The sequence below is a fragment of the Barbatula barbatula genome, assembly GCF_947034865.1.
Source record: "Barbatula barbatula genome assembly, chromosome: 20".
Lineage (NCBI taxonomy): Eukaryota > Metazoa > Chordata > Actinopteri > Cypriniformes > Nemacheilidae > Barbatula > Barbatula barbatula.
In genome coordinates, this window is record NC_136783.1 from 7,932,452 (window position 1) to 7,950,839 (window position 18,388).

General features: G+C 38.7%; 2 protein-coding genes across 3 annotated transcripts; one reads left to right on the forward strand and one right to left on the reverse strand.

Moving 5' to 3' along the window:
* Nucleotides 1-777: 777 nt before the first annotated feature.
* babam1 (BRISC and BRCA1 A complex member 1) lies at nucleotides 778-5,658 on the reverse strand. The gene is made up of 9 exons (XM_079483929.1): nucleotides 5,522-5,658; nucleotides 4,698-5,105; nucleotides 4,533-4,591; nucleotides 4,327-4,447; nucleotides 4,163-4,241; nucleotides 4,028-4,052; nucleotides 3,806-3,935; nucleotides 2,067-2,153; nucleotides 778-1,985 (listed from the first exon to the last, which is right to left on the reverse strand). The coding sequence occupies exons 2-9, from the start codon at nucleotides 5,097-5,099 to the stop codon at nucleotides 1,785-1,787; spliced, it is 1,104 nt and encodes a 367-aa protein (XP_079340055.1). The 5' UTR covers nucleotides 5,100-5,105; nucleotides 5,522-5,658; the 3' UTR covers nucleotides 778-1,784.
* A 643-nt stretch (nucleotides 5,659-6,301) lies between these two features.
* ushbp1 (Usher syndrome 1C binding protein 1) lies at nucleotides 6,302-17,419 on the forward strand. 2 transcript variants are annotated; one of them, XM_079483575.1, is made up of 14 exons: nucleotides 6,302-6,500; nucleotides 7,699-7,817; nucleotides 7,884-8,023; nucleotides 8,998-9,161; nucleotides 9,260-9,469; nucleotides 9,642-9,862; nucleotides 11,091-11,231; nucleotides 11,739-11,806; nucleotides 11,885-11,996; nucleotides 12,271-12,499; nucleotides 12,648-12,806; nucleotides 13,481-13,578; nucleotides 13,660-13,782; nucleotides 16,214-17,419. In XM_079483575.1, exons 1-14 carry the CDS (start codon nucleotides 6,492-6,494, stop codon nucleotides 16,377-16,379), a joined length of 1,959 nt encoding a protein of 652 aa, XP_079339701.1. In that variant the 5' UTR covers nucleotides 6,302-6,491; the 3' UTR covers nucleotides 16,380-17,419. The 2 variants fall into 2 exon arrangements, 1 of the variants encoding a protein (XP_079339701.1); XR_013788100.1 differs by having other exon boundaries at nucleotides 6,337-6,500; nucleotides 12,648-12,860; nucleotides 16,214-17,417.
* Nucleotides 17,420-18,388: the final 969 nt, after the last annotated feature.

An 18,388-nucleotide genomic window follows, 5' to 3' on the forward strand; every position in this document is an offset into this window, starting at 1 on the left:
TAACGTATTGTTTTAACTTGAGATGTTGGTTTGCATTTATGTCTTCTTTTGCTATGATGGAAAGGAAATTTCCCAGATACACATTAAGGTGTTCGTTTTAAGCCTAATATACCCTCGTATGTTTGCTTCTGTAGATTTCTGCTAAATCAACGAAAACAAGCTGCATACATATCTGCATATTTAAACATAACATTTCAAGGGCATTTCACTTCACTTCTTTTGCCTGATGTGCCAAATGGAGAAATGCATCGAAACTCTCAATATTTCTATTTTCTATTCGTTTGACAGGGAAAGCTGTGCAAAAACAGAAATACACACGCGAGCACACACATATATTACATTTCTTTTTTAAATCCTCAGAAAAAAGGGCATTTTCGCTCGAGGAAGAAAAAGGGTCTAGGCTCAAGCCCCCAAAGACCCCCCACCTCTGCACCGCTGCGTATGTAACGTGAATCTGAGATGCTGGGATAGGCCCTCCCAAATCCTGTAGGGTTCAAAGAATGGATGGGTTTACGCAGTCTTTCTGAGAAAATCAAAAACAATTTTGGTGGATTTCTTCCAACTTTGTTAACAATCTCGAACAAAGTACTTCCCAGAATCAAGGAGGTTCCAACGTTAATGATTATTAACACAATAAAGGAGTGACCTGAATGTAGTCTTCCGACTATTATCTGTGAACTCTGGTGGTGCTGAACAGCAGGATACAGTAGAACAGGTTACAAGAGTTTGTGTTAAAACAAGAATCAAAATAGTATTATGAAGAAATCACAAACAGTTCATGTTAATAAACCCACAGGTACATTTATCAAAATTGTAAAGGAAATTCATTGCAAATAGTGATTATTTTAATAAACTGCCCTATTGTGACCTCTTTTGGATTTCACTGACACTTCAGCACCTGCAATTGTTGTATGTGTCTATAGAAAACACATTTTTTATCATTAATATTCACACATAACCTGTATATAATATTTAGAGAAATGTTTTGTATTCATACAATGGATGTCTATGGGGGCAAATGTTGTTTGTTTACCAACATTGTTCAAAATCTTTTGTGTTCTGCAGAAGAAATGTATACACTTTTATAGGTTTTGAATTTTCATTTCTAGCAATGAAGCAGATATAGATTTCATATCCTCGGTACTGATAATAAATTGACCATAATTATTTTTATAAATGTTCCTGATGTTAATCTATAGATCACGTTGTTCTAAACAAATTGCAACGTTCTATGAGAATTTAAAATACGGAATACAAATAAGAATCAAATGCTTTTTTATATCCCATTATTTTTACAGGCAACATTATGCCATACTTGTTAGACAACAACTATCAAAATGTTGTGTATAATACAGAATAAATTTTAATAGTTTTTACATAAAATGTATTTACCAGGAGCAAACAAACAGTATTTACGAGTTGCTATTGACCCTCACCATACACACATTAGGTTACAGGTTCCATAAGCACACAAGCTCATCGGTAAAACTCCACCAAGAAATTAGATTGTGAGAGCTGAAGAATGCAGAAAAAATATGTTGAATACAAAGTTGACATTCATAAAACCAAGACCGGTCAGCATTCTTATTACAACAACAGAACTTAATACAACAGTGATAGTCAGCAATTGCACAGTAGGGTTTTGAGCTACAATGCTACTATATAGAATTCCAGTATAGAAATGCACGTATGCACTTGTTCATACATCACTTCTTCATTGTCTCTTCATTACTCCAGTTGTGAGTAATATTTGAGCAGTCTGTTATGTAAAAACACTGATGACGTCACACCGTGGCCTCCGTCTCCTGCGTGTCGTCATCCTCCAGCAGGCTGTAGGAGGCATGGCTCTGGAAGGGTCTCTGTAGCGGATGGCACAGAAGTTTGGCCATGCAATTGTGCAGCTCGATGGCAGGACCACACAGTGACACCTCAAACCGATAACACACCCCCTTAGAGTCCAACTCGCTGAAAGATGCATACACATCCTGAAAAGACAGAAACAGAGCTTTAGTGCCTTCTTATTCAAAAATGCAGTTTATGAGAAATCATTTTGGGATGCTTATGACCTTCCAGCTAGGGTCTTCCGTCTCCTCTTCAGTCCCATTATGAAGATAAACAAGATCAAAGAAAAAATAAGGAGACTGCAGCATTTTCTGGAGAGAGAGTGAACACAATGAACATAATGTTAAAGGTCCAGTGTATGAAATACACTGAAACGGCTCACTCAACCTCTCCCTTTGGAAGCACTAGGGAGACTGACACAGAACTAAGATGCCGTCACGTTTTTCGCTTCTTTGCTGAACGAGATTAAGTAATTCGGAAACACGGTCTGTAGAGCAGTTTGTGTGTATAGGGCTACTGTAGAAATAACATGGGGACCCTCCATGTAAGGGGAGATAGAAACAGCTTATTCTAAGGTAATAAAAACATTCGCTTCATTACGTAAACTGAACACATAGTTATGCATATTCTATTGCATTTCTGTCAATAGATCCAGCAAAAAATTACACATTAAATCTAGAAATCTGTCTGTCCATCTATAACAGCAGCTGTCTTGTCGCAGCTGACAAGCTCTTTTTGTTCATTTTATTGGTTAAATACTTGCTAAATGTGAAGAGTGACCGATGTGAAACATGTGAAAAGTAAAGTTCAATTCAGTTGAATTTTATTTATATAGCGCTTTTCACAATTTGCATTGTTCCAAAGCAGCTTTACAGGGGAAAAACGAAAAACCCAAGAAAGGGTAAAACACACTACATGGTGTTTTAGATAATAAATCCAATTATTCTAGTAAATAATATCTAATGTCAGCATCTCCTGGTGGTTTATTCAGCATATTTTGCATTGAGTGAATGCTTGGCTGAAAAGATGTGTCTTTAATCTAGATTTAAATTGGGCGAGTGTGTCTGATCCTCGAATAATATCAGGAAGACTATTCCAGAGTTTAGGTGCTACGTATGAGAAAGCTCGACCCCCTTTGGTGGATTTAGTTATTCTAGGTGTTATCAAAAGTCCTGAGTTTTGAGATCTTAGAGAGCGTGATGGGTTGTAGTGTGATAGAAGTTCTGTTAGGTAGGTAGGGGCTAAACCCTTTAAGGCTTTATAAGTGATTAAAAGAACTTTAAAGTCAATACGATACTTAATGTGTAGCCAGTGAAGGGTTGATAACATTGGGGTTATGTGATGGTATTTTCTGGACCTGGTTAGAACTCTGGCAGCTGCGTTCTGAACTAACTGTAGTTTGTTTATTGATGATGCAGGACAACCACTAAGGAGCACATTACAGTAGTCAAGTCTTGAGGTCATAAATGCATGAATAAGCTTCTCCGCGTCAGCAACACACAGAATATTTCGTAACTTGGCAACATTTCTTAGGTGGAAAAAGGCTGTTTTTTGTGACATTTGAGATGTGATTTCGAAATGACAGGTTGCTGTCTAATATAACGCCTAGATCTTTTACTGTATTTGTTGGAGTAACAGCACATCCTTCAACTTGCAGTTTATAATCGGAAATATTTGGTTTGCGTGTCTTTGGTCCGATAAGAAATATTTCTGTTTTATTAGAATTTAAAAGAAGGAAATTACAGGTCATCCAATGTTGTATATCTTCAATGCACTCTGCCAATTTGGATAGCTGGGAGGAATCATCTGGTCTTGATGAGATATATAGCTGAGTATCATCTGCATAGCAATGGAAGCTAATTCCATGTTTTTTAATAATGTTTCCGAGGGGCAGCATGTATATGGAGAACAGCACATGAAATATGGAGATACAAGGTTTGATGATATGTAAGGAATAACTTACTTTGATGGCATCAGAGGGGTTAAACTGAAGCATTCCTGCATGTCGGCTATAAACAAGGAGAGTTCGGACTACAAAGGGAGGCGGAATGGTCTGAACGTTCTCCACCTGAGGAAGTTCAATTTTCTGCAAACTATGTGAAGATATAAAAAATACTATTGGAATCTCACATGTGTAGCAGAAACATCGGTATTTAAACACATGCAAAAGAGATAACATGCTCACATTACGTTAAGGAGATCTTCCAGGTCTACAGGTAACAGTTAAGAAAGTGAACGGGTTTGACAAATTCATACATTTGGCATAGATCAGACGGAATAAAGACTACAAAGTTAGTCCATACTGTAATAATGAGGATACTGAAAGACTCGCAGACGTTGGTTTCCAGGTCGTACAGACAGCTGCACAGCTCACGTGGGTCGGAGGTGAATCCTGATAACTGTGTGGAGAGAAGGAATCGCTGATAAACTGAAGCATGACGGTGTGACCTAAAATTCAGATGGCCTGCTGTTTCATACACTCACCCACATGGCATCATCATTCACCACCACCAGAGCAAACTCGTGCCTTTTGTCTATCTTGTGTTTGGTTCTCACAAACATCTCGATCATCTTCTGGGAAATATTTAAAGCATTCGTCTTGGACCTGAAATTATTTACAAAATACACAATTATAAAACAATCCGTCTACTTAATCTGTGCAATTTTAGCATAAAAAAATGCAAAGTTACTCATTAAATGACTCTAGTTTTTGTAGCGACATCTCCTCTGAGAGGTCCAAACAAATGATCTGTTTAGGAGACAGTACAAGACAAACTTGAAAGACTTAAAAACTCCACCAAATTTAGTTTCTCGTATACAAATACAATGTCGTATTTATCGACAGAAAGACACACCACTTTCTCCGGGCAGTTGACCCGTGGAGCACGCAGGTGCAACTCTGCAGATGCAGGGATCTGGGTGGACAGGGAGGAGGGCTGCGGTGGTTTGGGTCTTTCTTTCGTCCCGGGTGCCATCGCTGAAATGCCGCTCGCTGTGTTTGAAGCCGCAGCGACAGGAGCAGGTGCAGCAGCTGTGCTTGTTGGAGCAGTTGTCGGGGGGCTATCAGAGCTGGCCGCTTCTCCCTCCCCTTCTACTCGACTGCCCACAGCCGGCTGTGGAGGGGACGGAAGAACGTTGTTCAAGCTGCCATTGCTGCTGCGCCGGTCCTCAGCGCCCTCCGGGTTGGATCGGGTCCTGGGTCTCAGGTCAACCATCCGCTCCTCACCATCAGCCTGACCGGGTTCAGGGGTCTCCATGACAACCTGACAACATCACACGCCAGACTGTCACAGATCTCAAAAGCTCATGAGAATCACAAACGATGCGACACATTTGGAGGAACAATGTTAATCAAACCGGCTATTATGATACATACAGCTATCATATTGTTTCTCGGCAAATTCATAGAAATGTAATTTTTGATGACTGCAGTCAGATCAATTCTTTCGATAAATGCACATAAAGTAAAAAAAATCACTGACCACATGTAACATTAGGGTCACAATACGACTAACGTTATATAAAGAGTGCTATCATACGATCTAAAGCTTAAAAAACATTTACAATATTGTGGTGACTGTAAAGCAAAACATAATCGCAATTTCTCCATATTAACTGCTTTAATAAACATGTGACGTATACAGTTAGCACGAGTGCAATAATACAACTATTAACTTACCAAACATTAAATGTTAATGTAATATATTTATTAGAAAAGCTGCGATCTTATTATCTAGTCCAACAAATGTCTCCAGCACTTCCTGATTCTCTTCTTCAGTGACAGCGAGCATCGAGTGTTGAGGAGAGTCTGGGATTAGTAGCGCCTCTAGTGGACCGGAATGTAACTGACGCTTCAATTCTGCATCCAGCGAATTTAAAAGAATAATTCACCCAAACCTTACATTTTCTCTCTTTTATAACTTCCTGTCTTCATGCAACGCAAGGTTTTGCAATATCCACCATACATTTTAAGGCTCCAAAATGTGTATCTTGTGAAGTGAACCATGTTTATGAGAGCATGAAATGCAAACAAGACTTCAAATTCATTTCTGCTAAATAAACTCAATATATGAAATGTTTTCTCAAATATTTATATTGTTTCGCTTCATAAGACATGTATTTGCATTAAGTCTAATTGTCATTTGTCTTGTGGTGTATGCACATAACAAGTAATTTGCTTATAATGTATGAATGTATCACACTTCAGCCACAATGCTCAGGTGGAAAGTAATTTATATTTAACATGAGCTTATTTTTGATGAATGCAAAACATAATTTTTAAATGAGCATTCTGCTATTTGCTTATTTGTAATCTTTGTATTAAACTTAAAATCTTTAAAATTTATTGTATTTTTGTATCTTCCAAAAGTGTCAAATAAAACTCAAACAGGAAATATAAAACAAAGAGAATGTGTGTATGGCATCAAAGGAATTATTATATCAAAAACACAATAGTGGCAGTGTGTTTAATCTGTACGTGCTGTGCTCAGTCTCACATGCTTACTGAGCAGAGGTGGAGACAGAGACACGCTTGAATCCAACACACTCTTTCAGCTGGACAGCGAACACTATTCAAAAGCCTTGAGCTTTCCTTCATCTTCAACTCATTTTAAAGAGACAAACAACACGTTACCAGCAAAATCAGAAAAATGACTGAGGTGAGTCTCTTTCTCTCAGATTATAACACAATACACACACTACACTAGAATTTATTGACTAGATCCATTTGTACAGTAATGTTGGATAGGTAACTTTGTGAAGTACCAGCTTGTGTAATTGTCCATGGATTTATTTTATTTACCAGAACTCTACTAACTCCACTGTACGCACAATTGTTTTAAAAGAAATGAGTCGGCTTTGATTTACATGAGGTCATTTGTATTAGTATAAAACCCTGTCAAACATTCGCCGGTTCGAAACAAAAACAATGTCAGATATTTGAACATGAAAGAAATGAATATGTAGTATTATAATTCTTGCTAAAAACTAAGGAGAAAGGTTTCTTTTCTCACATTGAGCTAAATCATATATCAGAGCAGGAAGTGCAGTTACAGGATGTGTCTGTTTCCTCCTCTCGGAACAAAAGAGTGATGTAGAAAGCAACACGTAATGTTTATACTGTGCGGCTTCTACGTGGGTTTGTTGTAATGTTCAATGTCCAAATATTTGGGCACATAAACCATGCTCAAAAATGGTCACTGCATTATTTAATGTAACGTCAAACTAAATGAGATTTGAAAGAAAGGCCATAATCATGCTTTCAAACAAAAGATTTGACAAACTATGGGTGGAAAATAAAAAGAAAGCATCTGGATGTGAACGGTTTGTGGAAATACTGGCGTGCTTCAACCCTTGGTTAAGTCCATGGTGCTACAGTATAAAGCACTAAAGGTGGTTCTTGGCTCCTAATCATATAGGGGAACCACTTTAAGTGCTATAGAGCCATATCCTGGTGCTTCAGTTGTTCTTCAGAGATTCTTCCACTGCTATATAGAACCGCCGAAGGACTATACATCACCGTTTCTGTATAAAAAATCCACGTTAAGCCCCTGTATGGTTCTTCAGCGGTTATATATAGCATCTTAGTCATCCCGAAGAACCGCTGAGAATCACTGAAGCAGTTATGTGTAGTTATATTGTGTGTTCCTGTTGTTTAATTGGCAGAGCATTGCAAGAGCAGCACAAAAGTTTGGTCCCATTTTGATAAAAAGGTATACCTTGGATGCACTGTAAAAGTGGTTTCCAAATGCAATGTAAATCCACTATAGGGTCAACACATCTGACCTCATTATTCTTTTAAAATAACTGTTTTGGCCCATGTTCTTCAACTTCTCACAACTGATCCCTGCTCAACAGGGATCAGACGGTCTGATATCGGCAGACTGTGAACTGGCACAGTGTGAGACGGAGGTGAACACATTACTGCAGATTATCTCTGACCTCAACAGAAAGATGGACTCCCTGCAAATACAACGGTAATACCTGCCCCTAACCATAACAGGTCACCCGTGTCTTGTGATCTAATGCATGTGTTTTTACAGAGAAATGCAAATATCTGAGACTCCAGCACAGGTCAGTGAGTGTGTTATCCAGCAGGGCTTGAGTTCTTCAGCATGCAGTCTTACCGTGGTGGATGCTGGCGGCACATCTGAGACCAAGAAAAACCCCAAGACCTCAGAAGGCATGTCCTACAATGTGTCATCATCAATCATAGTAAACACTGCATCAAAACAGACAGGCTGCTATTTACTGCACTATTGATCCCTTACCAGACTTTTGTTTCTCCACTCAAAGCTGCTTATTAAACTTTAAAATTAGCATCCCATTTTACTGGACACATCATTATGACTCTTAAATGTAAAGGTGCAGTATTTCTAAATCCGTCGTGAGTTTCTATGGAGGAATACATGCATTTCAGTTTCCATCAAAATAACCAAAAGCTACATCTGTTTTTTGTTTTAATTGGGTTATATTTTCTTTATTTCATTATCTTCTTTGACAAGGTTATTTTAGTTTCCTAAAATTAAAACGTTTGAAAACGTTGTTCATAATAAAATATTAGCCTAAAATGATTGGAAAAACTTAATCTAAATGAAAAATTGAAACGTTGTTATAGAAAACTAAAATAAGATTTATAGAACTAAAGTTATGAAATAAACAGAAACTGAAATAAAAACAAATTGATCTTATATTACAACATAAGCAATAAACACACAAATAATCAAATGACACATGTAGCAAAATAGCAAAAAGTAAACTAAAATTAACATAAAAACCAAAAAGTTATTTAAAACATTTATAAAACTAAAAACAAAACGATAATAACTTTGATATATGCCCCTTTTTGCATTTAAGTAACCATTTTATACATTTTTGTAATAAATATACATGCAAAAATATATATTTTCAAGATGATAAGGTCACATGACAACAATATAACATAATATTATTTGGAAGGTTTGTTGTGGAAAAAACTGTTTTACTTACTATTTCAATATATTTGATATATTTATGGAATACTAACACTCTTCTGTACTCGGCCAGTACTGTTCAAAATGTTCAAAAGCAGCTTTACAGAAAAGTTTTTTTCTGTGAAGCTGAAGAATAAAATGAAAGAAATGATAATAAAAACGAAAAATATAAATGTTTCCACAGGGGGCAGCCGTGAGCTTTGGTCTGAACTGCACAAGGTTCTTATTGCTCTTGAGACCTCCAGTGGTCACGGGAGGAAGATGCTCAAACTCCAGACTCACAATGCGGACAGAATCCAGGCCAATCATCTATCTGCAGCTCGAGAGACCTGGGTTCATGCCATACAGGTGCTGATGCCATCACCCACGCTATAGTACATGATACTGTATGTACTGCACCAAATCTAAACCTCCTCTCTCTCTGATATTCCTGGAATGTGCTCCAGGTGCTGGAGGAGATGGAGAGTGATCTGGGGATCTCGTACCCCTCTGCTCTGCCCCCTGATGAGAGACGTCAGTATCAGCGGGATATTCTCTCACTGTACAAACAGAACCAAGACCTCAGCGCCTCCCTGAAGAGCCGTCAGGAAGAGCTTAAGGGTGCTGAAAGAACTCTGGCGGATGTTGAGGATGAAAAGAAGTGGCTAGTGGAAAAGGTTGAAGCGGCCGGGACATTCCTAATTATCTATAAATGTTGACCTGTAGCATTTCTTTACATTTGCTTTACTCCTATCACACTTTTATTAAGCATAAGCGAATAAACACACTTTTTGTTACAATTGACAGATTTGTGTTTATCTGCACTCTTCACCTTCAATCTTTTGTCAGGCAGTGAATCTTAAGCAGGAATGGCTGTGTGGAGTGAGTCGTTCTCCTCCTCTAAGTCTATCATTGTCCTCCAGTCGAACCCCGAGCCCCTGTTTCTCCACACCGTCGTATCCTGGATCTCCTCTGCTGCCCCGGAAGCGCTCTGTGTCCACCCCAGAATGTCCTCCGTCCCCCTGCACTGTTGATTCTGTGCTACAGTCTGAGATTGAAAGGCTACAGAGGTGAGAGATAAATTCATCAGTGGTTCTCAATGGGGGGCTGATTTCCAGGGGGGCTCTAGATGACTGATCATTTAAAATTATAGACAAAATGAAATAAAAACTGAATATTTATTATTTGGACATTTTTATTTGGATATTTCTAGTTAATTTAATTGGGTAGAAATTGTGTGTTTTTGTTGGTGGGATGGGGGGTTTTGAATATTGTTGAATACAATGGGCCCCCCCATTGGAATCAAAATGGTTGAGAACCCCTGATCTATTACCCCTCGATTCCTACCCTGTTTGGGATATTATCCTTGACGTAAATCCACAGTCAAATAGAAACCCCCAAATTACACCTAAAGCAGTATATTCATTTTACACTTTAATAGACCTCTTTGGATGAAAGCTGGTCCAGAAGAACGTATATTTCAAATTTATTTGTAACAAAATACCACAAACAGAATATTTACAACCGATTTAAAATGTTAAACAAACATCTTTGAGATTGAATTATAAACTAGATGTAAAAAAACAACAATAAATAAAAACAAAAATCGGAGACCAGTGTTTACATTTTGCGAAGTGGTCTATAAATATTTACATTTTAAATGTGATATATAAATATATTTTATATTATTTTATAAATATTAAAAAATGTAAGATTTATTGAATTTGCCTGAAGGGTGTTTTAGTCCTCAGGATTTCGGCAAGTGCAGATTCTGTTAGTGTGGGTGATTTATTATATACTAGATGTTTATTAGAAAATATACAAATCTATAACATCTCTGGATGATTAAATCCAATTTTATACAGTATCGCTTTGGATGCTTCTTGTTTATGTGGTAACAAACATTAATGTTTTGATAAACCCCTGACCAAAGTATATCTTTAACATAAAAAGAAATCTGCACAGCAGCTGTTAGAAAGTATCAGCCAACAAAAAGTTCATATAATATAGTGAAGGTGACATATTTGTAATATGATTATATGCTATTATTATGATAAATATTGTTGTTTTAACATGATATTATTTAATATGTTAGTTACATGAATATATAAAAAATTAATTCTGTCATCATTTACACACCTTTGAGTTGTTCCATATCTGTATACATTTATTTGTTCTGATTTCTTCTGAAGAATTAAAAATATTGGGTGAACTATGTCTTTAATTGGTATTGTTAATATACTAATTATTGTGTACAAAGCTGGAATCTCTTCTGACAGGTTTGTTTTGTATGAGCAGGTGTTTGGAGCGTCTGAAAGCTCGGAATGAACGCCTGAATGCCGCTCTGGTCAGGAGGAAAGGAGAGTCAGAGCAGCTGAGTATGAGTCTCAGCCGACATGAGGCAGACAGCTCGGCTCTACACATGGCTCAAACCTACTGGTGTGTTACAGTTCATTGATATATTTCATATATTTGGGGTCCGCGACCAACTTAGGGGGGCGCCAGAGTTCACATGAGGGGCTTTGAGGTTAAATAAAGCTGCATAAAATGTTCTGCCAATCATTATATAGTTTAGTTTATTAATGTATAAAGCACATTTAAAAACAAGGGAAATTATAACCAAAGTGCTGTATATTAAAAGTCTAATCAAATGATTTTAAAGCAAAAGCTAAATTAGATCTAATATTGAGATGAAGACTGTTTCAAAGTCTGGGAGTATGTTTTAAAAAAATCATGAATGAGAAAAAATGTCATAAAAATATTTTATACCATACATATTTGAGGGTTGGGGGGGCTCCGATTGTCATATATGTACCTGGGGGGGCAAGGAAAAAAGGTTGATATATTTCCAACCCAGGAGCTTGAGCTTCTCAGACCGGCATGAAGTTTGTGTGTGTGTGTGTTTGTGTGTGTGTGGAATGCTGATAATGGCTCTGTGATTGACAGCGAGGAGTGTGAAGAGGCTTGCAGTGACCTGCTATCCCTGTACGAGGCCAAACAACAACAGAACTCAGGTGCTGCAACTCTCTGTGACACACTTTCATGCGCACATGTGCACGCAGGCTCTCACACTGAGCCCTTTTCTTGTACAGAAGCATTTAGCGGACCTCCATCTGACCCCTCAAAGACACCGGGTAAGAACTCGGATGGAAGAGAATCCTCCTCTTGTGCACCAGAGGTCACCACTGAGCCCGCACCAAATAGGTGGGTGCATCAAATGCAAGATACTTCAACCCACTCAGGCACCAGATATTACTAACCTGGCAAGTGAATCAACTACAAATAGTGCATAATCTGGGTACCTTTTCAACCTGAAATCAGGATACTGTCCAAACCGTTAATCTTATTTGAAATGCCTTATTAGATTAATTACAAAGTCTTAACATGCCATAACCTTCCCAAACCAATCCACTTATTCAGTTCTGATAATAAACCAGACGTCATGTTAGAGCTGAAAAGCCTCTCTGTCTCTCCCCAGCCTGTCAGAGGAAGAGTTTGAAGATAAGACCGGTGTTATTCTGCAGAGGATCTCCAGGCTGAAGCAGGACAGGGCGGCTGTGTGTATCCCACAGCAGGGCAAAGCGGGCGAGGGCAAGATCAGCCCTGACACTGGCACGCTCGCGGGGGTCAGAAGCCGCACCAGTTCGCTTTCCAAAAGCACCAGAGAGGAGAAAGCTGCTCTGTTGTATGAGCTGGTGACTGTCAGGGTGGGCGTTCATGACTAAACTACACATTCAGAATCCCTTTTACATTTTATTAAAATATTAATATTGTAAATATGATAATCAAGCATATTATGTAACGCTTTAATTCTGTCAATATGGAAGTTTAACCACACAATCTCATATGGCTCAGGAGGAGATGTCAGAGCTACGTGGGAACCTCAGACTCCTTGAGAAAGACAGGAGGTGTTTGGAGTTGACGCTGATGGTCCAGAATGACCAAGAGTCCGCTGAAGCTCTGATGTTGGACAGTCTGAGAGAAGAGCTGGGCGAGAGGAGAGAAGCCCAACAGGTGTTTACTTCATGAACTTAATTTCATGAACGACTTCATAGTCTTTACATTAAGGTCAGTAAGCCTGACAATTTAGGATTTTCTATCATGTAAAATCAGGGTACAGTATTCACATGGTTTAACATTTTGTGACATCATTGCTTTGCCTTCATGTTACGAAAACAAAACACCTATCAAGGTAATAGGTGTTTAGTGAGAAACCAAACATTAAGTAAATTTAAGTTAAAATAAAAATGTAATGTTAGAACTCAAATACAAATGAGATAAATTCATGCTAGATCTATTTACTGAGGTCAAAATATGAGTTTTTAAAATGTAGACTTTCTCTGTGGAACACAAATGTTAACCAGAATGTTAGTTACTGAAAGCCCCAGTCCCCATTCACTTTCACTGTATAGAAAAAAGATCAATACACACTTTTGTTCCACAGAAGAAAAAAGGTCATACAGGTTATACTGGAAGGCGAGGAAATTATGACTTCGTAGTGAAAGTCATGAATTAAATTTTTTATCTCTTTTCAGTGAAGCGTCCCTTTAAATGTTGACTTGATGATTGGTTATCCGAGGTGTTTCATGTATAACTTCTCTAAAATACAGTTATACAATAAAATGTCCTACTAACAGGGATAACTCAATGTGAGAAAGGTGACGTAACTTGTCCTTTGTCTCTTGTAGAGAATGGTTGAAAATCGGGTAAAACTGGGCAGTGGAGGCGGGATACCAGGCCCTCGAAATCAATCTATATTAAGAGAGCTACAAGCAGCACTGCAAAGGTAAGAAAGTAGAACACTCTAAACACAAGAGTCATTCCAATTTATTCATTTGTGAAATCTAAACCCATGAATGTCTATCAGGGAGCAAGCATTGAGGAAGGGGGTGGCAGCTTTACGTGAATCTCTGGACTCAACGCTCACGGACAGCACCAACCAGAGGAGAATCAACAGAGATGAGATCACACGACTATCACTACGATACAAGTACACAATCACATGGCTGATCGCAACAGAATAATAACTATCAACAAATGTCACGTGACTGTATACCCTTAACAAACGTTACTGCGCATGCACACTTTTGTAACCCCCCCGCTTAACTTCCGGTACATATTCACAAACAAGAGAGTGGATGTAGATTGTTTCCGAGAAGAGCCGTTACTTGTCTAAAACTTCTCTCCGATATTTTGAATTTAGGCTGCGATACCAGACTCAACGGCTAGATGTCAATGTCCCATACTGTTTGTTTAAATGCGACCAAATACAGGACCCATTCAACAAATTATTAATATACAAAAATGAATATACAACAAAATTCTACAAATCGTTTATTTATTACAATCATTAAAATAATAATACAAATCAATATTTACATGAATTAAAGTAAATATAGTTATATTATTGGACACTAGCCAAACACAAACAGGAAATTAACAGGGGGTCAGGCGACCGCGCGTCCCATGTAACGGTTTATTAAAGATCAGGTAAGCTTCTCATATTAATCTTGGGTACATATATAGCAGTATTGCATACATCGTATCTTCGAAGAGTATTTAGTTTGATCAAATTTATAAATGAGAGACACAGCTGTAGGATTATTTCCTGAAAAACAAGAGCTGCTGGAGGCAGGTAGGGGGGACTGAACTACAACATGAGCAGACAATATTGCACGTGTGCGTCGATTGCCAACAAAACACAGACATGTGACTTAGTTTGTCTTACCTCGCGCAGTTTATGTCTGGCATCTTTAAGTGCTGGGACCGCGCCATCTGTCAGGTTGAAACGATCTCCAAATCCATCTTATATATCACTGAAATGCTGTGAACAAACAGATAAACCTAAACTTCACTATCGCAAGAGTAACGAGCTTCAGCCCATCTTGACACAACTTTTCGGAAGTAGTGGAATACCTAGATAACCTACTATTACATCCCACAATGCAACGTGCTTGACTTGGCCCTTGATTTACAAGGATATACACTCACTGGCCACTTTATTAGGTACACCTGTCCAACTGATCGTTAACGCAAATTTCTAATCGGCCAATCACATGGCACTCAATGCATTTAGGCATGTAGACATGGTCAAGACGATCTGCTGCAGTTCAAACCGAGCGTGATTTAAGTGACTTTGAACGTGGCATGGTTGTTGGTGCCAGACGAGCTGGTCTGAGTATTTCAGAAACCTCTGATCTACTGGGATTTTCACTCACAACCATCTCCAGGGTTTACAGAGGTCCGAAAAAGAGAAAATATTCAGTGAGCGGCAGTTCTGTGGGTGCAAATGCCTTGTTGATGCCAGAGGTCAGAGGATGGCCAGACTGGTTCGAGCTGATAGAAAGGCAACAGTAACTGAAATAACCACTCGTTACAACCAAGGTATGCAGAAGTGCATCTCTGAACGCACAACACGTCGAACCTTGAGGCGGATGGGCTACAGCAGCAGAAGACCACACCGGGTGCCACTCCTGACAGCTATGAACAGGAAACTGAGGCTACAATTCACACACGCTCACCAAAATTGGACAACAGAAGATTGGAAAAACGTTGCCTGGTCTGATGAGTCTCGATTTCTGCTGTGACATTCGGATGGTAGGGTCAGAATTTGGCGTCAACAACATGAAAGCATGGATCCATCCTGCCTTGTATCAACGGTTCAGGCTGGTGGTGGTGGTGTAATGGTGTGGGGGATATTTTCTTGGCACACTTTGGGCCCATTAGTACCAATTGAGCATCGTGTCAACGCCACAGCCTACCTGAGTATTGTTGCTGACCATGTCCGTCCCTTTATGACCACAGTGTACCCATCTTCTGATGGCTACTTCCAGCAGGATAACACGCCATGTCATAAAGCGTGAATCATCTCAGACTGGTTTCTTGAACATGACAATGAGTTCACTGTACTAAAATGGCCTCCACAGTCACCAGATCTCAATCCAAAAGAGCACCTTTGGGATGTGGTGGAACAGGAGATTCGCATCATGGATGTGCAGCCGACAAATCTGCAGCAACTGCGTGATGCTATCATGTCAATATGGACCAAAATCTCTGTTTCCAGTACCTTGTTGAATCTATGCCACGAAGGATTAAGGCAGTTCTGAAGGCAAAAGCTGGTCCAACCCGATACTAGTAAGGTGTACCTAATAAAGCGGCCAGTGAGTGTATGTTAATCAATATTAAATAATCATATTTCAAATAATATTTTAATAGTTATTTTTTTAAGCAACCCTTTTCAAAGCATTTAATATCAAACAATGTTCAACAACCAAGATTAAAATCGTAATTTTTTATTTGAGCTAAATTTAGCTTGTTTGGTCATGTGACGTTAGTACACAAGTGCTTAAAATGTATACAAGGCTACAATTTCCCAGCTCCTTGTGAAAGGTCAGAATGCTCACAAATATTTCTCTCTGCAGTAAGATCTTAAGCACCCACAGGAGTTCTCGTAAGAAGCACAAGGAGCAGCTGTGGCGCCTGGAGAAGCAAATCGCGGTCATGAGCGAACGTCACATGGCCCAAGAAGCTGAGTTGAGCGCAATGCTTGAGACTATGGACTGGAGAAGAGAAGAGACGGTGCTGTAAAAAACTCTCCACATACAGCACAGAAAACATAGACAATGTTGGGCCCCCCCCAAGTTTGCTGAAACTTTATTATTAAAGCAATCTGCAAATGCATTTGATTAAGGCTGCAACACAGTTCCTTTAGGGATCACAGTTCCTTTAGTGACCACAATGCCTCCGGGTCACTATTTTAGTCAAGGAACATGTCCTGTATTGATGCCTCTAAAATTGCTGGCTTAGGTCACAAAATATTTGACACTAGCTTTTAATTCTGACAACTGTACCCTTAAGTGTATTTATTAAGCTCTAACTGCACAATCACACTTGAAGACTCCAGATACAAGAGCGATATTCTTCTGAAATGATTCAGGCTCCGATGTTTATATCAAAAGTTATGTCACCTTAATGGCAAAAAGGACGTATTCATTGCCATCAAAGTGAAATAACTGAACTTAAGAAAGAAGCCTGCACTGTAAAGAAAAATCTTTAAAAAAAATCTGTAAACTGGTCTTTTTTGTAATTTGACTTAGCCTATTTCAAAAATAGACTGGAAAAAAACAGGGGGAAAAAAATAAAGTTATATGTTTTTCTTGTAAACTTGCAGTGTTTTTCTGTAACGTAACAGCTTCTGAATGTATTTAAAAAGCACATGAAATATCTGTTAATAAAACAGATTACAGGTTTTTTGACATTATACATTTAATAACAGTACATGTAAAATGAAATCACATGATAAAAATGCAGATTTTTAGAAGAAATTATGCACTTTTTTTCTGAACTTCTCACTTGTTTTTTTATCTGTCTCTCTATTGCCATCTCTGTTAAAGACAGCTTATGTACTATATGTACACCTGAGTTTAAGTAAAATGGCGTTGAACTGACATTTCCTGCTAAATTGTGCCCTTCAGCTCAACTCAGTAACCTGTTTGTAAAGGTTTTGGTTTGCAGCTTTAACAATGCCATTACAATCATGCATTTGTGATGTAATTGTAAATGGTTTTCTGTGTCATTTTCTGCGTATGTGCAAAATGTTTTTAATAAACAAAAGCTCTTTTATACGTTTCATTGATGTTATTTTGAAACACATGTTGACATAGTTTATTGTACAAAAACTGCCATTAAGAGGAACGTGCACAGAATAAAAACACAGTATAAGCTTTCCAGAGCTCAATTCACAGTCACGATGATTGAGATCACCACCCCTCCTTCCTCTGTCCATTCTCCCTTTACGATCAAAGCAGCTGCATAATCATTTTCATTTAAAAGCGTTTTCCTTGAGAGTCTCAGAGAAAGGCAGATCACAGAATCTGGGTCAGTGTGTGCCGCTGCTTGTGTGTCTTCTCCCAGACCGCATCACTCTTCCTGTGAAGATCTGCCCCTCTTTCGGTCTCACAGTGGAAACGGGGGGGATGGAGGGTGAGATGCACAATAGAGAGAGGGGTCAGAGAAGCCTGACTCACCCGTTTGTCTTCTCTTTTCAATGATATTCATCTTTCATCGCCGCCCGGGCCAGCTGACTGCAGCTGCGGTAAAGGTTGAGTGTCACACCCCCGGGGTTAAAGGATTTGCTCTCTGTCGCAGGAGCGGTTGAATGAAGGGGGTCACGGGGTCACGTTGAACACAGGACTCTGTCCTCAACATGCCTGCTGGGGTAGATCAGAGTTTTAGTGACCGGTGTGGCCAAAGATAATGATTATGTTTTGGATCTTCAATAGCGATGTACTGAATAAACCCATCACTTAGTGCTCTTGACAAATCTTTTTGAAATGTTTGATACTTTGTATACAACGACAAAACTCTTTTTGCTCATTTCTGAGATTTTAACAAGCCCCTAAACCAAAGATTAAATTCTGGTGTGCAACCTGTCCCGTCTCCTTTACAAAAGTTTTTTTAAGTGTGTTATAGTGTTGTTCTTCAAAACTAACCATAAAAATAACTACACCACCAGTCAACTTTTCATGTACATCTCAGAAATACTGTATGCTTTTATGTAAACTTAAAATGAACGGCCTAAAATGAATGTGTAAAAT

Bases quoted from the DNA above. Each gene is read 5' to 3' on its own strand.
- ushbp1 (XM_079483575.1), top strand. The intron at 9,162-9,259 runs GTGCTGATGCCA...AATGTGCTCCAG, and splicing joins CCTGGGTTCATGCCATACAG to GTGCTGGAGGAGATGGAGAG. The intron at 11,232-11,738 runs GTGTGTTACAGT...TGTGATTGACAG, and splicing joins CACATGGCTCAAACCTACTG to CGAGGAGTGTGAAGAGGCTT.
- babam1 (XM_079483929.1), bottom strand. From the start codon at position 5,099: ATGGAGACCCCTGAACCCGGTCAGGCTGATGGTGAGGAGCGGATGGTT. The intron at 4,448-4,532 runs GTAACTTTGCAT...AAATAATTTCAG, and splicing joins AAACTAGAGTCATTTAATGA to GTCCAAGACGAATGCTTTAA. The intron at 4,242-4,326 runs GTGAGTGTATGA...CTCTCCACACAG, and splicing joins TGAATGATGATGCCATGTGG to TTATCAGGATTCACCTCCGA.